Source organism: Xenopus laevis, chromosome 2S (genome assembly GCF_017654675.1).
Source record: "Xenopus laevis strain J_2021 chromosome 2S, Xenopus_laevis_v10.1, whole genome shotgun sequence".
Taxonomy (NCBI): Eukaryota; Metazoa; Chordata; class Amphibia; order Anura; family Pipidae; genus Xenopus; species Xenopus laevis.
The window spans coordinates 59,272,513-59,294,408 of record NC_054374.1 but is presented as its reverse complement, the minus strand read 5'-3'; the positions used below and the strand labels follow the sequence as shown (position 1 = coordinate 59,294,408).

At 39.6% G+C, this 21,896-nt stretch overlaps 1 protein-coding gene across 2 annotated transcripts in view; it reads right to left on the bottom strand.

The window, feature by feature from the left end:
• mapk14.S (mitogen-activated protein kinase 14 S homeolog) overlaps nt 1-21,326 on the bottom strand; it is a 96,302-nt gene extending 74,976 nt beyond the window's left edge. Inside the window, exon 1 of one of the 2 annotated variants that reach the window (XM_018248048.2) lies at nt 21,076-21,326. In XM_018248048.2, the coding sequence (XP_018103537.1) occupies nt 21,076-21,194 (119 nt within the window). In that variant the 5' untranslated portion in view covers nt 21,195-21,326. 2 annotated transcript variants of the gene reach the window in all.
• Nucleotides 21,327-21,896: the final 570 nt, after the last annotated feature.

Sequence of the window (21,896 nt, the reverse complement as noted above, 5' to 3'; positions counted from 1 at the left end):
TTGCTAACCCCACTCACGGGGAGCATCGGGACTTCCAGCTCTGACAGGGGGAAAGAGAGAGTCAGAGAAACCCCCTACTGCTGTGAATATCGGTCAAGCCTGCTGACCTACATCTATCCGCTGGCCTCCAGACAGGACAAAAAAGATGGGTAGAGGAGGGGCTCACTATTTAATCTTTGTGAGGAGGTCCTGTCCAGCTGGCCCTGAAGGGATTTACCCATGAGTGAATGCTGTCCATGGGTGACTAGGAAAGTTAGTTAGCCAAAAATGTAATCTATAAAAGCTGGAGACTAACATAACATAACAGAACACTACTTCCTGCTTTTCATCTAACTTTGAGTTAGTCAGCGACTTAAAGGGGGGCCCGCATGGGACATAACTGTTGCGTGAGTTTGCTTTTGAATCTGAGCTGAATGCTGAGGATCAATTGCAAACAGTTATGAACCATGTGCCCCCCCTCAAGTCTGATTGGTTATTGCCTGGTAACCGATCAGTGGAAACCAAGAGAGCTGCAAAGCAGGAAGTAGTGTTTTGGCTATTATGTTAGACATCCTGTCACTCCAGCCTTTATACGGTACATGTTTGCCTATCTACATTAGAAACATTTTTTATTTTGTACAGCATGTTTACCTAGTTTTTATTTTTACACTGAACAATTGTTTGGTAAAGTGATTGTCAACCTTTAGCTGTTGCAATTTAAAGGGGTTGTTTGCCTTCAAATTAACTTTTAGTATGATTTAGAGAGGATATTTTGAGATGCTTTGCAATTGGGTTTCATTTATTATATTTTATTCAGCAGCTCTCTAGTTTGCAATTTCAGCAATATAGTTGCTAGGGTCCAAATTACCCAAGCAGCCATGCACTGATTTGAATAAGAGACTGGAATATGAATACAGGAAAGCCTGAACAGAAAGATGACTAGTAAAAAGTAGCAATAGATATATAGCCTTACAGAGCATTTGTTTTTTATTGTTGGGGTCCATTTGAAAGAAAAGTCAGAGAAGGTAGACTACCATTTGAAAGAAAAGTCAGAGAAGGTAGTGGCAAATAGACTAGTTAGACTACCATTTGAAAGAAAAGTCAGAGAAGGTAGTGGCAAATAGTTAAACTATACAATAGGAAAAATTAGCACCAATTGAAAAGTTGCTTAGAATTAGCCATTCTATAACATACCAAAAGTTAACCTAAAGGTGAGCCACTCATTTATATAAGGATCTACCTCTGTTCCATATAAGGTAAAAAATAGAAAAATATCTTAATGTCTTTAGGACAAATAAAATATGATGACACTTATAATTTGTATAAAATGAATGGGAAAAATCATTTTTATTCAATACGCTTAGCCTAAAAAGGAAATTTAGCTAAAATGTTGCGATTCCTGATGCAGGGTAACTATGGTGTCTTTGGCGCTTCATTTATATAAGCTTTCAAGCGGAGATGGAAGATTGATTCCTAAATAAATGATACAGTTAGGCCCATAAATCTTTGGACAGAGACAACTTTTTTATAATTTAGTTTTTTTTTTTTATTCTGTACAGTACCACAATGAATTTCGATTGAAACAACTCAGATGCAGTTGAACTGCAGACTTTCAGCTTTAATTCAGTGGGTTGAACAAAAAGATTGCATAAAAATATGAGGAACTAAAGCCTTTTTAAACACAATCAGGGGCTCAAAAGCAATTGGACATTTGACTCAAAGGCTATTTCATGGGCAGGTGTGGGCAATTCCTTCGTTATGTCTTTCAATGAAGCATATAAAAGCCCTGGAGTTGATTTGAGGGGGGGTGCTTGTATGTGGAAGATTTTGCTGTGAACAGACAACATGCAGGTGAAACAAGCCATCCTTAAGCTGCAAAAACAGAAAACCCATCCGAGAAATTGCTACAATGTTAGGTGAAGCAAAATCTACAGTTTGGTACATCCAGAGAAAGAAAGCACTGGTGAACTCAGCAACGCAAAAAGAACTGGACGTCCACGGAAGATGGTGGATGATCGCAGAATCAGAAGAGAAACCCCTCCACAACAGCCAAACAAGTGAACACCACTCTCCAGGAGGTAGGTGTATCGATATTGAAGTCTACCATAAAGAGAAGACTGCATGAAAGTAAATACAGAGGGTGCACTTCAAGGTGCAAGCCACTCATAAGCATCAAGAATAGAAAGGCTAGAGTGGACTTTGCTAATAAAAAAAACATCCAGCCAGCACAGTTCTGGAAAAACATTCTTCGGACAGATGAAACCAAGATCAACCTCTTCCGGAATGATGGCAAGAAAAAAGTATGGAGAAGGTGTGGAACAGCTCATGATCCAAAGCATACCACATGGCGGAGGCAGTGTGATGGCTTAGGCATGCATGGCTGCCAGTGGCACAGGGACACTAATGTTTATCCATGATGTGACACAGGACAGAAGCAGCCAAAAGAATTCTGAGGTGTTCAGAGACATACTGTCTGCTCAAATACAGCTAAATGCAGTCAAATTGATTGGGAGGCGTTTCATAATGACCCAAAACATACAGCCAAAGCAACCCAGGAGTTTACATAAGCAAAAAAGTGGAATATTCTTGAATGACCAAGTCAGTCACCTGATCTGAACCCAATTGATCATGCATTTCACTTGTTGAAGACTAAACTTCAGACAGAAAGGCCCAAAAAACAAACAGCAACTGAAAGCCGTTGCAGTAAAGGCCTGACAGAGCATTAAAAAGGAGGAAACCCAAAACCTGGTGATGTCCATGAGTTCAAGACTTCAGGCTGTCATTGCCAGCAAAGGGTTTTCAACCAAGTATTAGAAATGAACATTTTATTTTCAGTTTTTTTAATTTGTCCAATTGCTTTTGAGCCCCTGAAATGAAGTGATTGTGTTAAAAAAGGCTTTAGTACCTCACATTTTTATGTAATCGTTTTGTTCAACCCACTGAATTAAAGCTGAAAGTCTGCAGTTCAACGGCATCGGAGTGTTTCATTTAAAATTCATTGTGGTAATGTACAGAACCAAAATTAGAAAAAAGTTGTCTGTCCAAAAGATTTATGGGCCTAACTGTATATCGTGGTTCTGTTGATTATGAAGCCTGTAATATTTGGAAACCGTTGTATAGTATCTATAATAACTGGAATTTCACATTGTGAATGACACAAGAAAGATATCTGCAATATTAATTTTTGATGATTTTGTGTCCCTATAGTGATACTTTTAAAGACTCTGTAATATATGTTGTAATAAAGGGTCTATAGTTAGGTTTAAAAGCAAATGAGAAAGTTGCTGTCCTATTTGGGGAAAGTTGGGGAGTCTTAATTATTATTTTTATATAGTTATATCTCCCAAGTATAGCATATTAGACTCCAGTATGGGGTCATGAACCATATAAACCACTTGCATGTATAAATATAAATGCCAGCATCCTTTTATACATATAGTATAAGTTTTTATATATTTTTATATATTTTTTCGCAATACAGGAGTGCACTCAAATTCAAAAAAAAGCAACAACAGAACATGTCAGCAGTTTATTGGCCCATGTAAGGCCCTCCTCAACCGATATCTGCCCAAAAATCTGCCAGATGTCAATTGGGCAGGCTTAAAATATTGTCTTGGTAAGGAATGCATTGGCGTTATTGGTGGGCATATTGGTAAAAGTTCTGCTTGATTGGCGACCTTGGCCAATAAACGGATATTTTAATTTATAGCCAGCTTTAGAACATTTTATCTCCTTCTAAGGCTAATGGCACAGAGCATTTTTTACCTCCATTTCAGTAAAAATGCCCTTTCCCTCATTAAGCCACTTTGTATTCAGATTAACAGAAAGGTAAGAGTTTAAATGCTTGTGTGTCAACACCTTCTGGTTTCCTTTTTTTTTTAATCATTTACTGGCAGACATTTGCCATATTTGGAGATAAGTAGTCAGCGTGACAATTACAAATTCTTCGTAGAGCTGTGCACATTCACTAATGGCACTTCCCACCAGCAAATAGGGTTGCCACTTGACCGGTACATTACCAGCTTGGCAGGTAAAAATTAAGCTTGATCCCAATGTAATTAATAGGCAAATTGCCTTAAAATATAGGAAGGCTGGTATTTTTTTTTCAAAAAAAGGTGGCAACCCTATGCAGGATAGTTAGAACAACACCACATGGCCTGCAAAGTTGCTGTAATGCCCAGTAAAGAAAGTAACCAATGTGTGACCCTTGCACTCCTCGCTTTTGTTTGCGACATCCAAGTTAGAGGAGAGTGGTCCGTACTGAGCACAAAATCACGGCCCAATAAATCATATCGCAGAGATTCCAGTGCTCATTTAAGTGCCAGGCACTCCTGCTCAGGAGGCAGTCTTTGATTGCCTCCACCTTGTTAACTTGAGGCTTTATGACACCCCACCCTATAGTATAACAAAGATAACTGGCCTTTTCCAGGCCTATGGCACATTTCTTAGTATTCGCTGTTAAAGGAACAGTAACAGCAAAAAGCTATTACAATATAATGTACTATTGCCCTGCACTGGTTAAAATGGTGTGTTTGCTTCAATATGACACTATAGTTTATATAAACAAGCTGCAGTGTTTCAATGGGAGCAGCTATTCAAGGCTCAGGTTACACAACAGGTAAGAGCAGAATCCCTATCTGCTAAGTAACCGGTGTCTTTTCTCCTTTTTCAGCTGCCCTCGTGGCTACAAAGCAGTGTGTTAATATATGCTATAGTAGTCTTTATAAAGCAAACACACAACTTTTACCAGTGCAGGTCAACAGTACATTATATTTTAAATGCTTCAAAACGCTTTTGTTTTTTTTGGTGCTACTGTTTCTTTAAGCCTGCATCTCTAAAGGAATTTAGGACAGCCTGGACCCCGGGAAGGTGACTTTGCCAATCTCTACTAAAATCACCACATCATCCAAATAAGCAGATGTCTAAGAATGTGGTCCATGATCCTTTGAAATGTGACTGGGCCCCAAATGGCATTCTTACATACTAAAAGAGCTCCTGGAGTAGAAAATACTGTTTACGCCTTAGCTTACTTCATACAGGCCCTGCCACTTAGCCAGAAACATTCTCTCCACCGTTGGGACAAGAATCAATACTCAGTCATCCAGGGTCGAAAGTTGAAACCTTAGCAGATCAGTTGTACACTCAACTTTGGGCCTCCTGTGCTTGTTGCATGTGCCCTAACAATGGGCATGACTGCAGCAATCCTGTCTTGCATACGTGTAATATGCTCCACTAGACTCTTGTGAGGGGGGGTTACCTCTTGTGACACACGGTAAGATTCGGGGAGATTTAGTAGCCTGGCGACTAATCACCTCTTTGTCTGGGTGACAATCTCCCCGAAATGCCTTTGCGTATCATCCCGTTCGCTAAAGCACACACGGCGCTTCGTTTTCAGAAGTTGCCCGAAGTCGCCTCACGAGGAAACTTTGGGCGACTTCGGAAAATTAAGCGCCACATGTGCTTTAGCCCAAACGCAGAGGCGATTAGTCGCCAGGCGACTAAATCTCTTCGAATCTGCCCGTGTGTCTCAACCCTTAAAGGAATGACAATATAACGTAATGTTGCCCTGCACTGGCAAAACTAGGGTTCAGAAACACTACTCTCATTTATATATAAATAAGCTGCTGTGTAGCCAAGGGGGGGTAGTCATTCATGCACAGGTTACGCAGTAGATAACAGATAAGTTCTAAATAATTCCACTGTATACTATAGAGCTTATCTGTTATCTTCTGAGTATCCTGTGCCTTTTCTTCCTTTAATTACTTTAACATTTTGCCAGGCCTTGGACAATGTAGGCACAAAATGTGTCTTAAAAATATTGGTAATGGGTTGACTGCAGGTCTTATTGTATTTGTCTGTATGAATTATTTTTTTTAAAAATTAGTGGTGAGCACAACTTTCCATTGTTTGTTACAATGTAGGATCTCTCATCTGGGCTGTTCCAAAGTTAAACCCAGAGACCTAAAAATTTGGCATATTGGACTTTTCAGAAGGCTCTGAGGACAACTTTGTTTTACCTGCTCATACCTGTAGTGGAAAATTATCTGCTTCAAGTATCTACACGAGGCTTCAGTTCTCAAGCCCCAGGTGCATCCTTAGGAAGCCCTTTCTAAAGCTGGCCATAGATGCAAAGATCCGATCGTACGAATCATCGTACGATCGGACTTTCCCATCTCTTGACCCGCACTAACCATTCAGATCAAAGTCTTACCAGTCAGATTAGTTAAAGAACAGATCAGCAATGTTCTGCCCCTGACAGCAATCGTACGATATCTATGTCCAACCAAAGCTAGTGACAGTCTCCCACTGAAAATCGTACGATCGGCAATACACGCAGAGATATTTCTAACCTGTCCGATCGACCAAACGACCGATCGCCGGACGAAAGATGCCGCGACTCTCCACACACGGTTCGAAAATCGTACGAATCCTCGATTCGTACGATCAGATCTTTGCGTCTATGGCCAGCTTAAGACCCCTGTGAAGAAACTTACTTTCCCCAGAGCTTCCAAAAAAAGAGTATTCCCAAGATTACACTATGCAACAAGAAACAAGACAGGGGAGACACTAACTTCATGACAGACATCATCAGTTTCAAATGTCACCATGACAGTGGGATAACATTTAGTGTCTCCATGAATATAGAGCACCCAAAGACTACGGTCATATGGTCTGGTCTCACCAGACTGGCATGCACCAATGTCACAAAGCTCCCAGAATCCAACAGAGCTTGAAGTCTTTCTGCCAACCTTTACAACCGCCATTTGAAATTCAGTATCTCTGGTACACACGGTGTGAGCAAACAATGACACCTCCTAAGCAGAGTTACAATCAATAGCCTCAACAGGTAGTAGACATCTAGCAGCAACATGTACCCACTCACTGCACCAGCACTATACTTAGCTCACTATACTTAGCTACAATGAAGAGTCAAGGCCGTGTTTATTTTGCTCCTTTTGGCCATTCTAATGCCTTTTGGTCAGCCCTGGTCTCCCAAGCCAACAACTCACTGGCTCTTCCTGGGGAACTAGCTGAAGGATGTTTTGCAGTTGATTTACGCGGTAGTGAATGTGACACGAAGTTATCCTAAGCGGCAATATATCGTTCCACCATTTGCACCAGGTGATCAACTGACTGAGGATCTGCATGACTCCTCAAGTTTGGCAGAAGAGCTCTCAGAAAGTGGTCCACTAAGACCCTTTCCACTATTTGAGGAGCAGACAGGTTTTCTGGCTGTAGTCACTTTTTCACAAGATAAATTAAGTCATATCTGGGCACGGTTGACCTTTCCTGCTAGTGTGTCCTCCCATTAACCTTGCACAGCTGATGTGACACCCAGACGTCAGAGTAACTCAGCTTTTAAACTTGTCATAGTCTTTGGCATCCACCAAGGCCAAATCAATATATGCCATTTGAGAGTCTCCAGTCAGAAAAGGCTTGTTTTCTGCAGTTTGGGAAGTCACAATCACAGGAAGCAGGCAGGAGTGGTTTTGTACATACTTATTATGCAAATTTTGTATCACTCAAGAATGGGGTGCTCATGTTGTCAATTTATGATTGACAGTTCATATTGTAAATACATTTAGAAAAGGTATAGATATTTTAATAAAAAAAAAAAGTATTTGATTTTCATATTTAATTTGCAAAGAACTTGTTTGGGTGACAGGTTCCCTTTTAAGTACCAGCACGCTGTTAAATTTGTGAATTCAACCCAATATCAACAAACTCTTCAGTATAATGTTCAAGCATCAGTCACAAAGTTGAAGTTATTATTATTATTATTAACATGTATTTATATAGCGCCAACATATTGCGTAGCACTGTAAAGTAACTGTGATTATACAACTACATCACATGAATTACATACATAGAATATATGGAGTAACAAACATCACAATCAATACAGGTACAAAGAGGTGAGGAAGGCCCTATGCATAGGCATACAGTCTAAAGGGAAGGGAGTAATACACAAGGTGTGGGAGTGGGCAAGATCGAAGTAAGTGGGTGAGAAATGTGGTGTTGTATGTGGTGTTGCGTTTGGTAGTTAAGCAGAGTGAGGGTAGGCTTCTCGAAAGAAGTGCGTTTTCAGAGATTTTTTGAAAGCAGAAAGGTTGGGAGAAAGTCGGACAGATCGTGGGAGAGCGTTCCAGAGGAGGGGTGCAGCCCTTCCAAAGTCTTGAATGCGAGCATGTGAGGAGGTAATGAGAGAAGAGTTGAGTAGCAGGTCAGTAGAGGAGCGAAGTAAGCGAGTGGGTGAGTATATAGAGATGAGTTCAGAGATGTAGGGTGGAGCAGAGTTGTGAAGTGCTTTGAAAGTCAGTGTCATTAATTTGAATTTGATTCTGAAAGGTTATGGAAGCCAGTGCAGGGATTGACAGAATGGCGAGGCAGAGGATGAGCGGTTGCTGAGGTGTATGAGCCTCGCAGCAGTGTTCATTATGGACTGGAGAGGTGACAGTCTCTGGAGGGGGAGGCCGATTAAAAGAGAGTTACAGTAGTCTAGACGCGATATGATGAGAGAGTGAATAAGAATTTTGGCAGCGTCTTGGGTGATAAATGATCGTATTTTGGATATGTTCCTTAGGTGGAAGTGACATGATTTAATAAGTGACTGAATATGAGGAGTGAATGACAGGGCAGAATCTAGGATAACCCCAAGGCACCGGGCCTGGGGAGAGGGGGTGATAGTGGAATTGTTAACTATGATGGATACTTCGGGGATGCTACTGGTGTTTCTTGGAGGAAAGAGAACCATTTCAGTTTTAGAGAGGTTTAATTTAAGGTAGCGTTGCGACATCCAGGTAGAGATAGCGGACAGGCAGGAGGAGACGCGAGTTAGGAGTTCTGGGTTGAGATCAGGAGATGAGAGATAGATTTGAGTATCGTCAGCATAGAGGTGGTAGTGGAAACCATACGAATTTATTAATTTGCCAAGGGAGGAAGTATAGAGGGAGAATAGTAATGGTCCCAGGACAGAGCCTTGAGGAACTCCAACAGAAAGAGGTAGGGGAGAAGATGATACTCCATTGTAGGAGACACTGAAGGAACGATTGGTGATGTAAGAAGAGAACCAGGACAGGGCTGTGTCACGAAGGCCAAGCGACTGGAGGGACTGGAGGAGGAGAGGGTGATCTACAGTGTCAAATGCGGCTGAGAGGTCAAGCAGTATTAGTAGTGAGAAATGATTGTTGGCTTTAGCGGTTAAAAGGTCATTAGTTAGTCGAGTCAGGGCAGTTTCTGTTGAGTGTTGTGGCTTAAAACCAGATTGTAGGGGGTCCAGCAGGTTATTGTCAGAGAGGAATGAGGTAAGTCGGTTGTAGACTAGGCGCTCAAGTAGTTTAGAGATGAAAGGTAGCAGAGAGATAGGTCGGAGGTTGTCAAGATTGGAGGGATCAAGAGAGGGTTTTTTCAGAATGGGGGTGACAAGAGCATGTTTTAGTTGAGAAGGAAACAGTCCAGTTGAGAGCGAAAGATTAAATAGGTGAGTTAAGGCTTTGATTAGACAAGGATTGGTATTGCGGAGACGTTTCGAGGGAATTGGATCAAGCGGGCAGGTGGTAAGGTGAGAAGAGGCCAGAAGCTTTGAGACTTCCTCATCAGTGACAGGGGTGAAGGAGCACAGGAGAGACTGGGCAGTGTGCAGGGAGGGTGGTGGAAGTCTAGGGGGGTTGAGTAGTGTAATGTCCCTTCTGATAGTGTCAATTTTGTTTTTGAAGTGCTCAGCAATATCTTGAGCAGAGACAGATGTGCATGGAGGGGGTGGAGAAGGGGAAAGGAGAGTGTTAAAGGTGGAGAAAAGTTGTGCTGGTTTTTTAGAAAGGGAGTTAATGAGTGAAGTAAAGTATGTTTGTTTGGCTTGGAAGAGGCTGGTGTTAAAGGAGCGCAGGGCGGATTTGTAGCTCCAAAAGTCTGATTCTGAACGGGATTTGCGCCAGCGACGCTCAAGTGCACGTGAGTGTCTTTGGAGCGCTTTTGTATGAGCAGTATGCCAAGGTTGAAGTGGTTTGGGTCGAGAACGTTTAGTTTTTATAGGAGCAAGTTACCAAGGGCTTGGATATTCCAACAAGACAATGACCCTAAACACACTTCAAAATCTACAAATGCATTTCTGCAGAGGGAGAAGTACAATATCCTGGAATGGTTGTCACTGTCCCCCGACTTGAATATCATTTAAACTCTATGGGATGGTTTGAAGCAGGCTGTCCATGCTCTGCAGCCATCACATTTAACACTCATCAAAGGCTATAGAAGGCGTCTAGAGGCTGTTACATTTGCAAAAGGAGGCTCAACTAAGTATTGATGTAATATTTCTGTTGGGATGCCCAAATTTATGCACCTGTCTAATTTTGTTATGATGCATGTTGCATATTTTCTGTTAATCCAATAAACTTTATGTCACTGCTGAAATACTGATTTCATAAGGCATGTTATATATTAAAAGGAAGTTGCTACTTTGAAAGCTCAGTCAATGATAAATAAAACTAAAAAAATTAAGAGGGGTTCCCCAACTTTTGCTATGACTGTATATAAATACAATTTTTTATTATACCATTGTGATTATAACATGATGACATTTTTGCTGCAATAAATATCCTATGGAATTAAGATATTCTGTTCTTCCCATATAATTGAAACTGGGAATATACGGGGATTAATTTATGGCATAAAAAATGATGTACATGGGATATTCGCATGAAGAGTATATTGTAGATAGCAAGCTGCTGTAGTGGCTGCTATAGCTCTATCTATATTGTGGTAGACTTTGGCAATGCAACGTTTTTACACCAAAACTTTTCACACTCACATAAGTACATTTTTAATGTTGTGGCAAATATTTGTTATACTGAAAATAACTCAAAATTGACATTTTGCACTTAGTAAATATGCTCCTATACTCTGGTTAGATCCTGTCACTGATGAGTCCCATTTGTCTTTTTTTTTTCTTAAAGGTAAACCCTTTGGTATAATTCAAAATCCTATTTAGTTGTGTAAGTCAAAATTAACTTTATCTACACTATATAAATTATTTTGGAATCCACAATTAGGGCGTATACCAGAAAAATTAAGTCTGGAGATGTGTAGAAGCAATATTTGCAGCTGTAACGCCACAGAACGCTAGAAAGAGCTACATGGGCAGATATCAGGCTGTGTGGGCAATATTGGGCCGATCCGATCATGGGCCCCATCAACAAACCAATGCAGTCCTCAGACTGATGGAATTTTTAAAACCTGTCCATTTACGGTCAGATATTGATTAGGGAAGCCTGGGGGCCCCCATACACTGGACAATAAGTTGCCGACTTGGTCTGTTGGCAGCTTTTATCTGCTTCTGTATGGCCACCTTTACTTATTAGGGGGCAGTAGCAAAAGGAAATGCTGTAGATTTTTGGAAGAAGACTGTTGCTGTTAAAGACTGTTGAGTTAAACAAGGTGATTGGTTACTCAGCACATCAGCCCCTATCATGATACTTAACAGGATAGCAACTCAGGACGGGACAGGAACTCAGCTGGCTTGGTCTCAGCAGAAGACATTAAAAGTAGGGATGCACTGAATCCAGGATTCGGTTCGGGATTCAGCAAGGATTCAGCCTTTTTCAGCAGGATTCGGATTCAGCCGAATCCTTTTGCCTGGCCGAACCAAATCCTAATTTGCATATGCAAATTAGGGGAAGGAGGGAAATTGCGTGACATTTGTCACAAAGCAAGGAAGTAAAAACTGTTTTCCCCTTCCCACCCCTAATTTGCATATGCAAATTAGGATTCGGATTGGGTTCGGTATTCGGCCAAATCTTTCTTAAGGTTCGGCCGAATCCAAAAAAGTGGATTCGGTGCATCCCTAATTAAAAGGGAACTATAATGAAATTAATAATTCATATAAAACATCCTTATGATGGGCTCTATATAAAATACATGAGAAATTTTACACTGTTTTTTTAAAAGATCACCGATCTTTCTCCATCTCCAGATTCCGAGAGTCTCTTTTCCTTCAGCCTCTGACAAAATATTCTTCAGAGTCAAACTTAGAAGACAGACAAGTGTGCTACTGTCTGATTGGCTGTTGTCCTGTCACTCAACCCCTATGTAGCTAAGCTGCCTAACATTTTATTCAGTCTGAATTTTTTTAACTTTTGAGATTGCATTGCCAAGAGTTTCTATACATATATTTATTACACAGGGTTTCATAGAGACACTTGAAACATGTTGTGAATAAAGAACTTTTGTAGCAGCAAGTACTACTTCAGTTGGTTTCTCTCCGTAATCTATAACGCAAATTTGTCTGCCTTTTTTACCTGGGGTGTGGGTGCATACCGAGATTAAAAGCCTATTATAATTCCCCACATATGCAGTCACCTTCACTAATTGAGGGTTTTACAGAGATTATACATCGGTGCCTGCCCCTGCGGAGTTTACAGGTTCCTTATCACATTCACACACATAAAGGCAATTACTCATGCAGGACAGGCTGCAAGTACAAAATATGACAGACTGCATTTTGTCTTGCATGTTGTACATTGCTGCTATATAACTATATACAGTGATGCTTTTTGTGCCTTTCATGTGACACATTTAACACATTTCCTAGTAAAGAATGAGTTCCACCTGTTTAAACCACTGTGAACAGTGTCTTTGTAAACAGTGTTATAATTACGGGTTCTCAGGCCCCCCTGCAAATTCCTCCCCTGGAGCAAAGAAGGTTTACCCACAAATTGATAAAAGTGCTGATCGCCAAAACGCAGAAATGTTTTTAACAGTCTTTGGTTCTGCTCCCCCTCTACTTGTACCACTCAATTATACAGTATGCTTTCCTCCACACTGAAAATAACTGGCATGGAGAGACATCAAAATTAAACCAGTGAATATGAATATTCATGAAATATTAATGGATCTGCTCTAAATTACCAAAATGCAACACTTTGGTACATAAATTTCTCCGTAGTGTAAACCACCAACATGAATATCCAAACTATTACTGGGAGTCTTGCTGGGGTTGCATGAAGGTGGCAACATGGAATAAGTAATAATAAAAGTGGTGGTGGGGGTGTGTAGCAAGTCTAGTAGGAGTAATTTGAGCAGTAAAATATGGTGCTGGCAGTTGAGACTAGGGGGTGATTCACAGCAACTTCACATCATCTGCATGCTGTGGAAGCTCCTTCGGAAAATTGCAAGGATGTCCTCCTTTTATATATGACTTGCTGATTATAATGGAGATCAGGTCTGCTCACTATGAATCTGTATATGCACAGTATAATGATATCAGATATTTTACTATATTACCTGTACAAACAGATAGCCACAAGGATCTTGGGAAGTAACAACGATGAGTGAAATTAGAGCTCACCACAATAAAATTCTATCGCTCTCTATTCATTTCTATAAGATGTTTTAAAGTCATATTTATCAATGGGTGATATAGTTCACCATTTGATAAATATGCCAACTCACTACAGATTGGGAGGCCTCCATTGTGTCCCACCTGCTCCAAGAAACAGTTAGACAAGCATTTACACACAACACATTTTACTAAACACATTAATCATGCACATACATGCATACTTTTTTATTCATTTTTATTCATTTATTTTACTCCTACAAACAATGTATTATGTAGCTTGCATAGCGAATCAGATATTTTGACCATTAAAGGAATTGTTCAGTGTAAAAATAAAAACTGGGTAAATAGATAGGCTGTACAAAATAAAAAATGTTTCTAATATAGTTAGTTAGCCAAAAATGTTATGTATAAAGGCTGGAGTGATTTGATGTATAACATGTCAGTCAGATCACTACTTCCTGCTTTTCAGCTCTCTTGGTTTACACTGACTGGTTACCCTGGCTACCAGGCAGTAACCAATCAGAGACTTGAGGGGGGGCCACATGGATCATTTCTGTTGCTTTTGAATCTGAGCTGAATGCTGAAGATCAATTACAAACTCACTGAACAGAAATGTACCATGTGGCCCCCTCTAAGTCGCTGACTAACTCAGTTATAGAGCTGAAAAGTAGGAAGTTGGATTCTGGCTGTTTTATTAGACATCTGTTCACTCCAGCCTTTATACATTACATTTTTGGCTAACTAACTATATTAGAAACATTTTTTATTTTGCACAGCCTATCTATATACACAGTTTTTATTTTCACACTGAACTATTCCTTTAAAGGGGTTGTTCACCTTCAAAATCAACTTTTTGTGTGATGTAGAGAGTGATATTCTGAGACAATTGGCTATTGGTTTTCATTTATTATTTGTGGTTTCTGAATTATTTAGCTTTTTATTCTGCAGCTCTCCAGTTTGTAATTTTAGCAATCAGGTTGCTAGGGTGCAAATAACCCTAGCAACCATGCACTGATTTGAATAGCAGACTGAAATATGAATAGAAGAGGACCTGAATAGAAAGATGAGTAATAAAAAGTAGCAACAATAATAAATGCATAGCTTTACAGAGCATTGGTTTTTAGATGGTTCAGTGACCCCCATTTGAAATCGGAGAAGAATCCAAAGAAAGAGGCTAATAACTAAAAAACTATATATATAAAAAAAAAAAAAAATCGAAAAGTGGCTTAGTATTGGCCATTCAATAACATACTAAAAGTTAATTTAAAGGTGAACCACCCCTTTAATCACACTCAATTCATTTAATTTGATGATTTCTGTGATTTTAATGCATTGGTATCCGTATCCCTGCTTTATTGATTGTTACTTGATTGTTACTGAACAATCCTCTTGTGAATGGAATGGATTACTGCTTGCAGCTTTCTTGACCTTCTAATTGGGCTCAATAAAGATACTATCAAGATTTGATTGATATATGCATTGACATTTACTAGATGTTTGGTAGTATCCCGAATTGACCAGGGGGATTTTGTTTTAGTAAATGTTATTACACGGTGTTTTTTTCTCTTTTATGAATTGTAGTGAATATTGGCTGTAAATATCTACTTCCTGGTTGCAGTTTTTTGTTTGGCATTTTTCTCTTATTGGTCTGGTGAGTAGGCATATCATGTGTCGGGTGGAAAAGATTTTACTATTATATGCACTGTGCATTTTATTTGGGAGTAAAAAACACATTAAATAGTATGTCCACCTTTTGCAAAGCCATACTTTGCTTGGGAAAAACAAGTAATGTAAGTAAAATGGCTAAAGATGCAAAAAAACACAAATAAAATCTAAAAGCTATTGGGTGGTGGTGCAAATAGTCAATAAGCTATTTACACTGCAGACTTTTTTTTTACTGCAAATAAAAGACATTAAACAGTAAAAAGCTAAAAAAAAAAAAAAAAAAAATAATTGTGTAAGCTTTTGTACAAATTGTTCTTAAGCGTGTATTGCCAGACCTGCCACAATAAGTCCTCATACCCTCTCTTCACTGTAGATCTTTCTTTTTTTCAAAAGAGAGCAACTCTTCCTCTATGATGTCAGCGGCAAGCCCCTAACCCTTGGAGACATCATCAATGGGTTGAGGGAAATTTAAGGGTACATGTGCACAGGTCCTGTAAGGGCAGGTTGGGCCTGAGTTCAGGTCACAGATATTGTGAACCATGCATCACTACTCTCCAACATTCTGGGTTTCTGTTAAATTTTAAGTTTAAGTACGGTTAAATGAGGCAAAGATGGGAAAGTATGACAGCATCAAACTGTCACACATTTTCGATCTCTGCCTCAGAGAACAGAAGACTACGAGTAAGAAAGAACATGAATGTTTGAAAGTAATATTGTAAATGTTTGAGACATTGATAGTGAACGTGTGAAAGAATGCACATTACAGCATCTCAGTATATACCTAAAGGGGCCTATTTATTAAACCTTGAATTTTCCAAGTTGAGTTTTTAGATGGGAAAAATTCAATTTCTAGGGGGGGGGAATAGAATTTTTCAAGATTTATTATATTCAAAAGCTGCTAAAATTAGAAGCTGAAAATACTCCAGTTAAAACTGGTTTAAATGATGTAGAAGTAAATGGAAGATAATTCCTCTAACAACTGGAACATGTTTTTTACCTTTATAATTCTCAATAGTTCTGAGCTGTTTGAGCCGAGACAATTTGAAAAAGTCGCATGATTTGACTTGATGCTCGATTTCGTCTCACCGTTTTTTTTCAACAATACCTATTGATAAATTATGGGGAATCGGGTTTGGGAAAAAACATTTTTTTATAACTGTGACAAAAAGTCGAGTTTAAGTAAATAGGCATCAACGTTTATATTTAGTCTATGTTTAGAACATGGCAAATTTCTATTTATAAGTAAAAGGAATCTTAGGGCAGTGACAGCACAGATCAAAATGTGATTGGGTATTTTCCTTATTATAAAATGTTATTCATATTTTGTATTGGAGGGGAAGGAGTGCAAAAAATGACTACTAACAAAAGTAGTACAACAATATGAGCTAGGGATAGGGAGAAAATGAAAACAGTCAGCTTATTTACTTGTATTGATTCAAAATAATTTGTTGCCTTTACTATACGTGTCACGTAAAAGTGCAATGAATTACGAGAGTGGAGTTCTTATGTAGTAGGTGCACACAGTAAGAGAGAGCTTTCCAGGATTAGTGTTGATGTCCTAAAATAGAAAATCTCACCTATGCAAGAGATTCAAAAGAATACAAGCAGAGATGGACAAACGTGACTAAAACAAGGACATTTAAATGCGGTTTCATATTCTGTTTATTGTTTAATTTCTAGTGTGCTCTTGCCTTAAAAAAACAAATGATCTACCTCACATGGAGCAAACGTGTAATAGCTTAAATTGAATATTAACCAAGGGTTTATTTGAAACAAGAGTGCAAGCACTACTTGTTTTGCAACAGCTGGGGAGCTAATTGCTCACAAACAGGGACAAGATTTGGTCATTATCTAAAAGCACATATCCCAAGTCGTCCCTTCAGCTGTCCATAAATATCTACCTCCAGTCAAGGGGGTATGCAGTTCTTGTTACAGCTGGTGCTCCACCTGATATGTGCGGGTTTGATAATGACAAGAAAGCATGTTCCTGGAAGGTTGGTGGCCTTCCAGCTGTTACAGAACAAGAACTGACTGCACCCTTGGATGAAGGTTTTTGTTTAGGGACAGCTGGAGGGACAATGATTTAATGGAAATAGAATATGAGGAAATAAAGTTATGGAGATTAAATATAATAGTGGACACAAGGGACAAAACAGAACTTTACTTTTTGGGAGAAAGAGAATATGTTACATAGAAAACTTTATAAGGAAGTAACATGCAATCTCTGCAATATATTAACTAGGAAATGCATTTCACAGGGTTAACAAAGAAAAAAAGGTAATGTCTTTAAAATGCTGCTAATAAATATACATGTCAATTTATTTCCCTTGTTAGTTATGAAAGACTGGAAAGCAAAAGCTTAATGATTCAATAGACATGAAAGTGTATAGTTGCTATAATACAAAATATGCTTTTACAGTATTTAAGTTAACAAAGACTTTTATTGAATACAAGGAAGCCAAAAAAGCATGGAAAAATCAGGCAAGAGATGGAAAATGGTACTGCAGATTCTGAATGGTTATTTTTTGTCTTGTCTACACAACTAAAGAAATCAGAAGAAGGCGGCTTTCTTTTTAATAGACCCGATTCTAATAATATAACTATATTAATTAAAAGTTTTTTCATGTTTTAATGTGAAAAAAATGCTGCAAAATATTATTAAGGCTACATTCAGTTTTTCAGCAGCCCGCCTTTAACCATAACCATTCTTTGGGGTTAGGTTTACAAACCAGATGCCTTTTTAGTGGAGTTCCACGCATCCATCTTCCTCGCTAAACTGACTGGGAGATCAACAATTTCCGTGTAATTCAACGCATGCAAGGTTGTCGCAAACTGCTCCAACTGCGCATGTGCCGAAATACTGATCTCCCAGTCATCTTACCGAGGACACAGAAGATGGATGCGTGGAACTCCGCTGGCAGAATCTGTGCCGAGGGGTAAGTATTAGGGATGCACCGAATCCAGGATTCGGTTCGGGATTCGGCCTTTTTCAACAGGATTCGGATGAATCCTTCTGTCTGGCCGAACCGAATCCGAATTTGCATATGCAAATTAGGGGCGGGGAGGGAAATTGCGTGACTTTTTGTCACAAAACAAGGAAGTAAAAAATGTTTCCCCTTCCCACCCCTAATTTACATATGCAAATTGGGATTCGGATTCGGTTCGGTATTTGGCCGAATCTTTCGAGAAGGATTCGGGGGTTCGGCCGAATCCAAAATAGTGGATTCGGTGCATCCCTAGTAAGTATGAAGTATGGGTCATTTCCCCAGGGGGGGGGCCAGTTAGCATGGGGGGAGGAGGGAGGGAGGTCTACCTGGGGTGGGGGTACTCAGTTTTTTACAAATGGGTTGAATTCTCCTTTAAAGGAACAGTACATTACATGACTGCACAAAATAAAAAATGGTTGTCACATAGTTAGGCAAAAGTGTCATCTATAAAGGCTGGAATGAACGGATGTCTGAGGTAATAGCCAGAACACTACTTCCTGCTTTTTGTTTCTCTAACTCTGCGTTAGTCAGAGATATTAAGGGGGGGGGGGGCACATGGGACATAACTGTTCATTGAGTTTGCAATTGATCCTTAGTATGCAGGTCAGATGCAAAAGCAAACAGTTATGACTCATATGGCCTCCCCTCAGGTCACTGATGGTAACCAATCAGTGGAAACCAAGAAAGCTGCAAAGTAGGAAGTGTTCTGGCTATTATGTTAGACATCAGTCACTCCAGCATTTATAGATTACATTTCTGGCTAACTAATTATATTAAAAACATTTTTTATTTTGCACAGCCTATTTATTTACACAGTTTTTTATTTTTATACTGAACAATTCATTTAACATCAGTGGTATGAAAGCATTTGGGAGGTAATAAAGGATTATATCCTTGAATCAATTGTCAATGAGTTTGAACCAGCATGGTTATATTATTATGTTAGTTACACATTAAATGGTAGTGGCTTGGTGGGTATCAATGAGGTATTTTTAATATAAATTAAAGATTTTCCGTGAATATGGAAATGTATAGATAGAACTGTGTAAATATTTGGTCTCTTTTCACCACAAATAAACTATGTAACTATGTCTGGGGAAAAGGACCAGCTCCATTAAAGGGCATGTAAACGCAAAAAAATAAAATCCCATTTTTACTTTCTTTAATGAAAACGAAAATCTATCTCCAATATACTTTGATTAAAAAATGTGTACCATTTTTATAAGAAACCTGACTGTATGCAGTGAAATTCTGCCTTCATGTACTGCTGTGGATATGAATTGTCAGATGGTCCCTAACTGCTGAGCAGGGAAACAATCATGGGAGCCCCCACCTTACTTCCCAGCCATGCAGAACTCAAGCAGCTTTGTTTATGATGATCCCTAAGCAGCCCAGACCACACTGAACATGTGCACAGTCTTAAGGTGGCCATACACGGATAGATCCGCTCGTTTGGCGATGTCGCCAAACGAGCGGATCTCCCTCCGATATGCCCACCTTGAGGTGGGCAATATCGGGCTGATCCGATCGTGGGCCCTAGGGCCCAACGATCGGATCCTAGCGTTCGCCAAACGGGCGGTCGGATCGCGGGACCGTATCAACGAACAGATGCGGCAGCGATCCGACGGGATTTTTAACCCCATCCGATCGAGATCTGGCCGACTTTCGGCCAGATCTCGATCGGGGAAGCCCGTCGGGGGCCCCCATACACGGGCCAATAAGCTGCCGACTTGGTCTGTCGGCAGCTTTTATCGGCCCGTGTATGGCCACCTTTAGTCTTGCAAAGATGTTTAACAACGTTACAAGATGGTGACCCCCTGTAGCCAACTTTGAAAGCATAAATTATTTGTTTGATTAACCACCATAAACAGTTTGTTCTGGCTGTAAGCAGAGAGTAATGGTGTGGGACATAGGCTGCTATTTAAGTTACTGTGACACATGCACACTTTGACAAAGTGTTACTGACACAAAAAAACTATTCTTCAAAATATTAATGTACATGAAAAGTTACATATAGGTCTGGGTGATCATTTTTTTGCAGAAAAGTTTAGTTTTGAAGGAAATAATTACTGGAAGTTCGCAAACATGATTATTTTGAGGACCTGACTGTCCCATCTCAAACTGTCTGAATTTCTAACACAAACAGATTACCGCTGCACAAAATATGGAAGCCCTATCAGGGACATGGGAGATGAGAAGGGTAATGTCAAAGCTTTAGGCAAATACTTTTATGGCAATACTGTAAAAAGAATGCAGAGACAATGTTATGAAAAAAAAATTAGGGAACCACTGAATCCAGGATGCGGTTCAGGATTCTGCCTTTTTCAGCAGGATTCGGCCGAATCCTTCTGCCCGGCTGATTAGGGGTGGGGAGGGAAATCTCGTGCCTTTTTTTCACAAAACAAGGAAGTAAAAAATGTTTCCCCTTCCCACCCCTAATTTGCATATGCTAATTAGGGTTTGGATTCGGTTAGGTATTCGGCCGAATCTTTCACAAAGGATTTGTAGGTTCGGCCGAATCCAAAATAGTGGATTCGGTGCATCCCTAAAAAAATATATATATATATATATATATATTTAATTTCTGGTATCAGTATCTCTTTTAACACACACACAGCGGTATAAATAAAAACATGTCAATTCTTCCAATTCCTTATCAAAGGGTTTGAGAAATTATTACTTGCAGGTTTTTTTTCTTTTTAATTCCATATTATGCCATATGTAACAGTTACAAACAAGCATTCAAAAAAAGAAAGTTTTTCCAAGCTGGGAGCAATCATTTCTCAAGGAGTAGATGTTGTGTTAAATAAAATCCAATACCACGTGCAAACTATATTATGTGTCACTGTGAGTGAAATCTAAAAAACGAAATCATTCTTTAGAGAAGCAGTATATGATATGGAAAACAAAGTCTGCAAACGTAGCCATGTCAGAATGTTTTACAAGAGCAACCATGTTACCCCACCAATGGAAATGGACACGAAAATGAATTACAACAACGTGCCGTCAGACGTATATGCATGCGTGTGTGTGAGTATGTGACTCAGCCAGACCAGATTCAAAAAAAAAAAACGAGAGTTGCATTAGTTTAATCGGCTAATTGTTACTTACCACACGGAACCGTAGGCCCCAGAACCCACTGGTGTCAGGTTTTGGTACCTATCAGGCACCTCCCACAATGTTTTGTTTAGTTCTTGTCTGTAGAAGACGTAAGATTGATTGGATGACATATTTTCCTCTGCACCCTAAGAAGGGCGGAGCTGGAAGGGCGTCTGCAGCCTCACTTAATCCGAAACTCTCCGGTAACCGGTAGCCCAAAGATTACATTAAAAAATCCCGCGAGACTTCCTTACATTCGTTCTTTCGAACGTTACACTGCGCATGTGTGAAGGTCTCGCGGTTTTGGGCGCTGTAAGAATTGCGCAAGAAGTAGAGCATTACCTAACAACTGTAAGAAATCCGTTGTGCTGCTGGGTGCCGAGCTTGCTCCTTCAATTTAAAACTATAAACAATGTTTCCTCGATACTATTTATTTGCAGGTATTCAGTATGGTTGTTAGGGGCTCAATGGAAAAGCAGCCCCGATCCTTGTTGCATTCTTTGATTTACTACTATTATCATTATTAATAGAGATTGGTGAGATCCCTGCTACTGAGTTAGAACAGTTCTCAGATAGCGCTGGGGTAACCCCTGTCCCAGCGCCGGAATCATATTTAGTAGTGAATGTACAGCAGTGACCAGTAAGAGATTATGTATTTAAAAAGTGGTTTGATTGATTGATATTATATAATCACTGAAGGGCCACCTCCTTAATCCCTACATATGCTCCCCCCCCCAACTGGCCCAAACTCCTCAATCTCCTGTTCCACCATAGCCAGGATTTTGTAGAACATTTACCATGTATTTTTAGTGACATCCATGGACAGTTGCAAA